Source organism: Peromyscus maniculatus, chromosome 8 (genome assembly GCF_049852395.1).
Source record: "Peromyscus maniculatus bairdii isolate BWxNUB_F1_BW_parent chromosome 8, HU_Pman_BW_mat_3.1, whole genome shotgun sequence".
NCBI classification, from domain to species: domain Eukaryota; kingdom Metazoa; phylum Chordata; class Mammalia; order Rodentia; family Cricetidae; genus Peromyscus; species Peromyscus maniculatus.
The window spans coordinates 3,964,778-3,975,280 of NC_134859.1; the positions used below are offsets into that span (position 1 = coordinate 3,964,778).

Below are 10,503 nucleotides of genomic sequence, written 5' to 3' on the forward strand. Positions count from 1 at the left end.
AGCAATGACACATGCATTTGTGTAAGCATACTAATGTCTGCTGCTGCCATAAGCTGGGAACCTAGAGAGCCTGTGTGTGCATTGCACACCATATTGGCCTGGCTTCTCCTATTTACAGAAAAACACGGGGTAACCTTGCTTCCTTTGGCCATCAGAAGAATTCGATTTGTCCTGAAATACACCATGTCTGTGTGTGCCTCCACAGAAACATGATACTCTAGGGCTCATAGAGCTTCCTTTTTTTTTTTTTTTTTTTTTTTTAAGAGAGAATCAAAAATTCAAATAAAACCAAGGAACGTTCCACAGTTAAGCTCCCAATGATAAGATGGAGAATGAATATAATGTAAAGAGTTTTCAGAATTAAAGGACAAAAGCTATATTCCCAGCTGATAAAGTCATCCTAAAGACATCAAAAGCATCAGCTCTCCCTCTGGCAAAGGTTCTCAAAGTGGCTGTATACCAGACAGAGGTTCATTCTCTACAAAGAATTGGTTTCTCCATCCCTGGGACACTTTCCAAAGCAGTTGGCACACTCTTGCCATAGTCACTCGTTTTTGTGGTAACAAGAATGGTTGCACCCTCCTCCATGGCTGGAAGTGGGAAGAAATGGTCAGAATCAACCTTGGGGTTGCTCTTGACACAGTCCTCGCAGGTACATTCTTCCACTGTGTACGCCAGGCTTCCGGGAAGAATCCTTACATCATCAGCCCTGCTCTTCCTCAGGTCAGTACTGGCCTTGTCCAGCAGAATGGATCCTGATGATACAAAAACAGGCATTTACCTGAAGGTCCCAGTGGTACTGTCATAGCGTAGCATGCATGGCAGAAATCAGAGTGCATCCTATGCCGAGGGTCACCAGCACAGGCGTGGCCCTGAGGCAGGTGATTTTTGAGTATATAGAGTTTTTAAATCTTGTCTTATGTTGACCACATTTAAAACTCAGGTTTCACATGAGAATGTTCTCAGCTAGACTCCATAAAGACTTGAGAATGTGGCGACAGGAGGGACATGGGGACAGTGGGCCAGAGTGCGAGACAGCAGCTGCAACCTCCAAGCAGATGTGGGTACCTTGTTGGCAAAGCCACAAACCGATCAGTCCATATACGTATTACCCACTTGGCTCCTGCAAGTTCTGAGGGTTGACCTCATCTTACACAGGGAATTAGCATATGTCCCAGCAGATCAGAGTCAGCCTGTGAGTGACATTTCAGAATACAGAAGCAAAAGCTGAACCTGGTGGCACACACCTGTAATTCCAGCCACGCAGGAGGCTGAGGCAGGAAGAGTTTGGAGCCAGCATGTTCCAGAAAGGCCCTGAGTTCAATCTCCAATACCAGAGGGGGAAAGAATATAGAAGGGATTTTTTTTTTATTATTTTATTTTATTTTATTGTGGTGGAAAAAGTCACATCACAGTGCACCTGTGACCATCAGGACAGCTTATGGGAGTAGATCAAAGTCAGCCTAAACAGGCTTCGCAGCAAGTATCTTTTATCCACTGAGCATCTCACCAACATTCAAGATATGTCCTGTGTCCTATTTTTCCTGACATGACATCTTATGGTGCATGTTTCAGTACATTAATTTTTCTGTGTGTGGGGCAAGGTCTCATTCTGTAGCCCAAGTTAGTCTAGAACTCACTGTAGCCCAGGTTGGCCTCCTACTCACTTTATAATGTGTGTGTTTGCTGCATGTATGTATGTGTACCATGTATATGCCTGGTACAGAATAAATGTTGGATCCCCTGGAACTGACATAAAAGGCTGTGAGCTGCTGTGTGGATTCTGGAAACCAAACTGTGAGCCATCTCTCCAGCTCATGGCCTCAGACTGTTGGTGACCCTTCTGCCTGCTTCACCCTCCAGACCACTGATATTACAGGTGAGGACCAAATGAATGTCCTTTAATCTCACATAGAAGACCCCAGTTTGTCTCCAGTACACATCTGTGAAGAATGAATTTTAAAAAGCACTTGTTCTGCCTGGTGCTGGTGGTGCTCAACTTTAATCCCAGTACCTGGGAGGCAGAGACAGGCAGATCTCTGAGTTCAAAGCCAGCCTGGTCTACAGACCTGACAGGACAGCCAGGGTTATACAGAGAAACCTTGCCTTGAAAAAGAAAGAAGAGCCGGGCAGTGGTGGCACACACCTTTAATCCCAGCACTCGGGCAGTGGAGGCAGGCGGATCTCTCTGAGTTCGAGGCCAGCCTGGACTATAGAGTGAGCTCCAGGAAAGGTGCAAAGCTACACAAAGAAATCCTGTCTCAAAAAAAGAAAGGAAGAAAGAAAGAAAGGAAGAAAGAAAAGAAAAAAAGAAAGGAGAGGAAAAAGAGAAAAAGAACTTGTCACATAAAATGACCACTTGAGTTCAGATCCTCGGAACCCACTATAAAAATGGGGTGTGACTGGCCAGATGGTGGTGGTGCACACCTTTGATCCCAGAGCTTAGGAGGCAGAAGCAGGCGGATCTCAAAAAATGGGGTGGGGCAGCAGGCACCTGTAATCCCAGGTCTATAGTGAGGTTAGAGGCAGAGACAGGAAAATTACCCCAGAAGCTTGAAGACCAGGTGTCTTGGAGACTGAGTCTAAGCATGAGAAATAAGAGGCCCCTGCCTCAAAATGGAAAATGCAAAGTGACTCCTGGAAGTTGTCCTCTGACCTCCACACATGCTATGGCATGCACCTACACTCACACACAAAAGATTCAGCTTCTGCTTCTCAACACTCCACAGTGTAGCCTTATCTTCTAAAACATCTCTTTCAGGGGGCTGGAGAAATAGCTTAGCCGCTAAGAGCACTGGCTGCTCTTGCAGAAGACATGGGTTCAATTCCCAGCACTCACTTGGTGACTCACAACTGTCCGTAACTCCAGTCTCTGGGGGCAGTGTGTACATGTGGTACTCAAACACATGAAGGAAAACACCCATATACATAAAAATAAATAAATAATGAAACATCTCACTCGGACTCGCTCTAAAAAAACACAGAAAGAAAAGGCCTGCCTGACCTCACTTCCATGTGGGCCTAAAGAAGCTGCTTACAGCAAAACAGCAGAATGGTGGTTACCAGAAGCAAGGGGGTGGGGGAAATGAGAAGCAGATGGTCGGAAGTCCAGAGCTGCAGTTACATAAGAACTCTGTAGAGCCGGCCTGTGACTAGATGACTGGATGATACTGTAGTGCTGCAAATAGAGAGTAGATTCCAGCCAGCCTGACCACCAGGAAGAACGCTGAAGAGCCAGGATGGGGTTCCATTGGCTCACTCAGCTAACATGCTCAAGAAGCTCTGTATTCAACCCCCAGAACTTCACAAACCAAGCCTGATGGTGCACACCTGTAATGCCGGGCCTGGAGAGATGGCGGCATGAGGATCCGAGAGGCTCAAGTCATTCTGAGCTACATAGTCAAAGATACATGAGACCCTATCACCAAAACCGGTCATCTATGTAAAGAGGTGGATGTGTTATTTGTTTGACCATAGTCACTGTTTCCCTATATGTCTGTAATCAGAACATTATACCATGTACTTTACATATGTACAATTTGTACGTTACAAATTTTCAATGGGTGGTGGTGGCACATGCCTTTAATCCCAGAGGCAGGCAGATTTCTAAGCTTAAGGCCAGCCTGGTCTACAAAGCGAGTTCCAGGACAGCCAAGGCTACACAGAAATACCCTGTCCTAAAATAATAATAATAATAATAATAACAATAATAATTAATTCTAGGGCTGAAGAGCTGATTCAGTGATTAGGGGGCAGCACTGCTCCTCCGGAGTTCAGTCCCTAGCAACCACCGTAACTGACGACAGGGGGATCCGATGCCCTCTTCTGACACCCAGAGGCACTAGACTCACATGCACACACCCACTCTCAGACTGGAACATATACATATGACTGTCTACGGACCACATGAAGGACAGGAGAGGGAGTGAATTACCCACCACTCTGATGCCCTAGAGAGCAATGAGGAAGATGCTTTGCAGTTTGTGCATGCAAACCAAATGCACAAAGAATCAGGACAAGGGCTCAGAAGATGGCTTAGTGCTATAAGAACTTACAAGCATGAGGACCTAAGTTTAAATCTCTGGCACACTCATAACAAGCACATGCCTGTAACCTCATCATGTCACCTCCCATGGGCAGAGATGGGAGCTAGACATCATAGCCGCAACAGCATGCTTCTGGTCCACTGAGAGACCCTGTCTCATGGCAATAAGGCAAAGAGCAGTAGAGGAGGATACCTGAAGTCCTGCTCTGAACTCATGAGCAACAGTACACTCACATTTCTGCACCACACACACCAACAGAAAAAAAGTTAACTAAGAAGAGAGATACAGGTCAGTGGCTGCTGTGTGTCTGAGAATCAGATCACAGGGAAGAGTGCTATAAAAATCTTTTTAGCCTAAGAGATTCTCAGGTGGAGCATTTACTTCTCGGAGACTGGTACTCTGTTGCCTAATAATTATTCTTGAGATGGTTAGTGAATTCAGGAGCAACTGGTTATTCATTTCTAGCATTTTGGGTGGTAAAATGTTCACATGCAAGCAGTGCTTTTAATTGTATTAAAAACATGACCAGGGAACTTGCCAAAACCCTCAGCCTGAGAGTACCAGGCCTGGTTATTCATGTGGGATAACAGAGTATCTCATCAGTGTGCTAACTTCAGTCAAAGACACTTACCAAGGAAGCCTCAAGACCAATTACCAAGAGAAGAACTCGGGGAATGGGCATTGGAAGGAGACCTGTAAAGTAGCTAGCTGTCAATGCCAGGATTTCCCTGTTGTTGGTTTGTTTGTTTTGGGGGGGGGGCATTGACGGGGTTTTTTTTTATGCTTTGTTTTGAGACATGGTCTCCTGTAGCCCAGGCTGACCTCAAACTCTACATGTAGCTGAGGGTGACCTTGACGCCTTTGATCCTGCTGGCTGCCCTACCCAGGTGCAAAGATGACAGGCAAGTGCTACCACACCCAGCTGAAAATTTCAAGTATCCACTGACACATTTGAAAGTGCTGTAACAAAAAAAGTCAAAGTTAAAAAAGGAAAAGGAAATGAAACTTGGAAGAGCCACCCTACAGAAATAGATTTCAAAGAGTCACCATCCAACTGACCTGAGCTTTGAAGTTTGCCCTTCAGTGCTTCAGAGTTCATCTTCCTCAGCAAGAACATGAGTGTGAAAAGTGCCAAAGAGACGATCAAGGTCAAGCCCAAGAAGGTCCAGAGAACAATGTGTGTTCCTTTCATTGAGCCGGTCACACCTTTAGTAAAGAACATCACAGAGCTAGGAGGCCAGAGCTCGTATGCACATAGAGTATGAACTTTCTAACACTGGACTCCCCTGTTGCATATTCATGATGAACACTTTACTCTGTGGGGATGTTTATTGAGAAAAAGTCTTCCTAGATCAGGTGATCTCGACCAAGAATGGCTGGGGATGAGTCCACCACCTATGTGAGTGCTGGGCTCTGCAGCAGCATGATGACATGTAGTGCTGGGGACCTAGGCAGGGCTGTGCGCACCAGCCAGGCATTCACCAACCCATCTACGGCTTGGCTCCTTCTGTTGTTTTTGAGACAGGCTCTCACTCTAGCCCAAGCTGCCCTGGAATTCACTGTGTAGTCCAGGCTAACCTCAAATTTACACAGTTCTCACAACCTGTGGTTCGAGACCCCTTAGGGTCGTTGAATAACCCTTTCACAGGGGTCACATATCAGACATTTACATTACGATTCATAACAGTAGCAAAATTACAGTTATTAAGTAGCAACAAAATAATCCTATGGTTGGGGGTCACCACAACATGAGGAACTGTGTTAAAAGGTCGCAGCATTAGGAAGGTTAAGAACGACTGAATTAGAGACATATACTATTCATCCCTGGCTTCACCAACATTGACTTTTAAATTCTAGCTACCACTTAATTAAGAGCTGATGAAATCTTCATCACCATTGGTGCTGAATAAAATTGAGTTTGTTTCTGAATAATTCCTTTGCTCCAGGAGGCATTGCTTGATTTCTGGGTTTGATTCAGGCAAACAAAGATCCCCACCTCTCCATAATGTTTATTCTCTCTCAAGAGTGCTTCCCACCAAGAAGCAGCTGTGGAAGAGAGTCACTTACTTGGGTTGCAGTAAGGCTGACAGGGCACAGGAGGGTTGGAACACCGGAGGTGGCAAGGTTTGCAAGCATGCAGCAGACTGTCAAAATATTCACTGTGGAAGCACTGCTGAGCCATGGGGAGCTTGATCACTGAAGGAAACAGACAGAGCGGCAGGAAAGACAGCAGATTCTCAGCAAGAGTTCCTGTAGACAGCGGTCAGGGGCATTGAGGGGAAAGAAGGACCCGGACTTCGTTGGTTCTTAGGAGGGATGCGGGTATTGTGGCAAAGGGTTTGAATGCCTCTCTGGTCCTCGGTGTCTAAGAGGCTTGGGTGGGGCAGTGAGGGAGTATATCATAAAAAACATACCTGAAACAGAAACTGCCTATTTTTAGAGGAAATTTCTCACCAGGTGACAGTTGCACAAGGTGGACAAGCCTAGGGTCCAGCAGAAAGTGCAGCAGCCATGTATGGACCATCTGTCTGTGGGCTGTACTGCGTGGTAGGAGATGGCGAGGTGAGGGCTGGGTCCTTTACTCCAAGTCCGCAGGGAAAGCAGACTACAACCTGCAACTGGAGGATGGGAGTGACTGACCCGAGGGAAGACGGGGAGACCAGTCAGATATGACTGCCAGTTGTTCTTGGGGGCAAGGGTTAAAGCAGGAGGCATGAGGGGTTGGGGATTTAGCTGAATGGTAGAGTGCTTGCCTAGCAAGTGCAAGGCCCTGGGTTCGGTCCTCAGCTCCAAAAAAAATTTTAATTTAAAAAAAAAAAAAGCAGGAGGCATGAAGGAAAGATCAGGGACATTGTGTCATGACAGCAAAAGCTATCTTAGCTGGGCATGCTGGTGCGCACCTTTAATCCCAGCCCTCTGGAGGAGAAGCAGACAAATCTCTGAGGCCAGCCTCATCTACATGGGGCTACATAGAGAGACCTAGTCTCAAAAACAAAGTAAAACAGCAATCCAGTATACATCCATGAAAAGAAATGAGCTTTTACCATCCCCCAGAAAATGCTTAGAGACTTGGATTGATGACTTATGCACATATGCCATATCTCATATGATTCTGTAATGACAGGGTTAAGGATTAAAGATTGAGTATCCTTGTGGTACATGCCTATAATCTCACCATATATAAGGCTGAGACAAGAGGGTCTCAAGTGGAAAGCCAGCCTAGGCTACATAACAAGATCCTATCTCAAAAAAACCCTGTGTAGTTTTGGTGCCTGTTCTTGATCTCGATCTATAGACCAGGCTGGCCTTGAACTCACAGAGATCCACCTGCCTCTGCCTCCCAAGTGCTGGGATTAAAGGCAGGTGCCACCACCACCCAACTCAAAACTTTTTTAATTGAAGCTGGGCATGGTGCCGTGCACCCATAGTCACAGCTACCTGGGATGTAGAAGCATTAGGTAGTAAGTTCAAGGCCTATCTGAACTGCACTATAGCAACCTTGTCATAAAATTACATGATTAGGGGCTGAAGAAATGGTTCAGCAGTTGCACTGGCTGTTCTTCCAAAGGACCAGGGTTTGATTTCCAGCACCCAGGTAGAGGTTCACAACCATCTGTAATTCCAGTTCCAGGGGGTCCAATGCACTCGTCTGTCCTCCATGGGCAACAGGCACATACATGGTGCACATATACACGTGAGCAAAACACCCATATACATAAAGTAAAATAAATATATTTTTTAAAAATACATAATTGGGAGGGCTGGAGAGATGGCTCAGTGATTAAGAGCATCAGCTTCTCTTCCAGAGGACCTGGGTTCAATTCCCAACACCCACATGGTGGTTCACAGCTATCTGTAACTCCAGTTCTAGGGGATCTGACACGTTCACACCAATGCACATAAAAAATAAAGTTAAATAAATTTAAAAAAGGAAGGAAGGAAGGAAGGAAGGAAGGAAGGAAGGAAAGAAGGAAGGAAGGAAGGAAGGAAGGAAGGAAGGAAGGAAGGAAGGAAGGAAGGAAGGAAGGAAGGAAGGAAGGAAGAATGCCCTTGCTAACACTGGCTTATTTTTTTAAAAAAATACATAATTGGGCCAGGCGGTGGTGGCACATGCCTTTAATCCCAGCACTTGGGAGGCAGAGGCAGGAGGATCTCCGTGAGTTTGAAGTCAGCCCGGTCTGCAAAGTGAGTTCCAGGACATCCAGGGCTAAACAGAGAAACCCTGTCTCAAAAAACCTAAATAAATAAATAAATACATGATTGGATCCATACCAATACCTTATCCTAGAAACTTAAGGGTTTGTGTGGCTTACCTGTTGCAAGCCTGGATGGATACCATGTGGGACAGAATGTTATATATGAAGCCTAGAAAAATGACTCGGTGGTTAAGAGCACTTTCTGGGCAATCATGAGAAGCAGAGTTGAAATCCCAGCACCCATATAACAAGTTGGATGTTGGATGTACATTATAGCTCCATCTGGGATATGTGAGTTCACAGCTGGGCTGAGAAAGCACAAGCCTCAGCTAAAGGAGAGTTCTTTTCTCAAAGGAATGGTAAAGAGTCCTAAAAGACACCTGTCCTGCAGCACACATTGGCACATGCACAAGCATACACATACATAAACAGAGACATACATAAATTAAATATATAAATTTTTTTAAAGTTTAAATGTCAACATGACATGGTAGCACACGCCTTTAATCTCAGCATTTAAGAGACAGGCAAGCAGATCTCTGTGATTTCAAGGCTGCCCTGATCTACATATCAAGTTCCAGGACAGCCAGGGCTATGTCTCAAAAAACTACTACTACTACTACTACTACTACTACTACTACTAATAATAATAATAATAATAATAATAATAATAATAATAATATCATCAATTTTAATACATTTCTACAAGCCAAAAAGAAATCTGTTCCATTGTTGACATTTTTTTAAAGTACTAATGAGCAGTTAGAAAAATGGTTGGTAGTTCAGGTACCTAAAAGCAATCATAGCCTTTGATGTGTCCCAACTGTGCAAGAGAGGCTGCTGTGTGTCCTGCCTGATCAGCCCCTGATGAGCAGTGTTCCAGAGGGAGGGAGGGAGGGACAGAAGACAGACAGACTGGATAGGCTCAGTAAGAGCTTCTTCTCTGTTACCTAATTAGAATCACTTTGATTTTTGTTTGTTTGTTTAGTTGGTTGGTTTTGTTTTTTTCAGACGGAGTTTCTCTGTGTAACCCTGGTTGGTTGTTTTTGTTTGTTTGTATCAGCTTGTTTTTGTGTTTTGATTTTTGAGACAAGATCTCATACTCACTATGTGACCCAGGCTGGCCTCAAACTCATGACAATCTTCCTGCCTCAGCCTCCCATGTCTGATATTACAGAGGATGTACACCTGCACCTCAGTACTTGGGAGACGGAGAGAGGAGGCTGTGACTTCAAGACCTGGCTTGTCTCACTACACAGCGAGATGAGGGAGGGAGGGGCAAAGCCCATTTCTTAGAGCAGTTCCTTCTGGGGGTGGGAGTCGGGGGAGGAAGGGGACACACGGCATTCAAAGAGGCTTGACTTGTTTTACTTATTAAGTAGAATGAGATTTACTATGTTTTCCTCCCCTTGTATTTTTGTTATTCTTTACATTCTTTATGTTTTTAGAGCACTGTATAATGTTGAAGTGGTGATAATGAAATGTGGAGTTTCAAAACACAATTGCAAACGTAGGATGTGAGTGTAGAAGAATGACGATCAACGGGACCAGGGAGACGGTTCAGTGGTAAAGGTGCAAGCTAAAGTCCTGTGTTCAAATCCCAGCACCCATGGAAAAAAAACTGACATGGAACATGCCCTGATGACAGAGACCACCAGATCCCCTGGCTCACTGGCTAGCCAATTAGCCTTACTCTAAGGTTGAGCTTCCAATTCAGTGAGAGACACTGTCCTAAAAGAATAAGGTGGTAGAAAGTAGCCGAGTAGTGGCGTGCATACCTTTAATCCCAGCACTCGGGAGCAGAGGCAGGTGGATCTCTGAGTTTGAAGACAGCCTAGTCTACAGAGAAACCCTGTCTAGGAGGGAGGGAAGGAGGGAGGGAGGGAGGGAGGGAGGGAGGGAGGGAGGGAGGGAGGGAGGGAGGGAGGGAGAGGGAGAGGGAGAGGGAGAGGGAGAGGGAGAGAGAGAGAGAGAGAGAGAGAGAGAGAGAGAGAGAGAGAGAGAGAGAGAGAGAGAGAGAAAGGCATTTTCTTTATTAGTGATTGATGAGGAGGGCCCAGCCCACTCTTAAGTGGGGCCACCCCTGGGCTGGTGTCCTGGATTCTATAAGAAAGCAGGCTGAGCAAGCCATGGGGAACAAGCCAGTAAGCAGCTCCCCTCCATGGCCTCTGCATCAGCGCTTGACTGCAGGTTCCTGCCCTCACTGCTTTCTTATTGTTATTGTTGGTTTTGGTTTTTTGAAACAGGGTTCTCGCTCTGTA

At 45.5% G+C, this 10,503-nt stretch overlaps 1 protein-coding gene across 1 annotated transcript; it reads right to left on the minus strand.

The window, feature by feature from the left end:
* Window positions 1-323: 323 nt before the first annotated feature.
* Window positions 324-6,411, minus strand: Tnfrsf17 (TNF receptor superfamily member 17). Its single transcript, XM_006983894.4, has 3 exons — window positions 6,114-6,411; window positions 5,106-5,252; window positions 324-755 (listed from the first exon to the last, which is right to left on the minus strand). The coding sequence occupies exons 1-3, from the start codon at window positions 6,226-6,228 to the stop codon at window positions 472-474; spliced, it is 546 nt and encodes a 181-aa protein (XP_006983956.2). The 5' UTR covers window positions 6,229-6,411; the 3' UTR covers window positions 324-471.
* Between the last annotated feature and the right edge of the window lie 4,092 nt (window positions 6,412-10,503).

What these genes read in the sequence shown, in the direction of transcription:
- Tnfrsf17 (XM_006983894.4), bottom strand. Translation starts at nt 6,228, where the DNA reads ATGGCTCAGCAGTGCTTCCACAGTGAATATTTTGACAGTCTGCTGCAT. An exon ending in TCAGCCTTACTGCAACCCAA is followed by an intron (nt 5,253 to 6,113) that starts GTAAGTGACTCT and finishes TCTTTACTAAAG; the next exon opens with GTGTGACCGGCTCAATGAAA. An exon ending in GGGCAAACTTCAAAGCTCAG is followed by an intron (nt 756 to 5,105) that starts GTCAGTTGGATG and finishes TTGTATCATCAG; the next exon opens with GATCCATTCTGCTGGACAAG.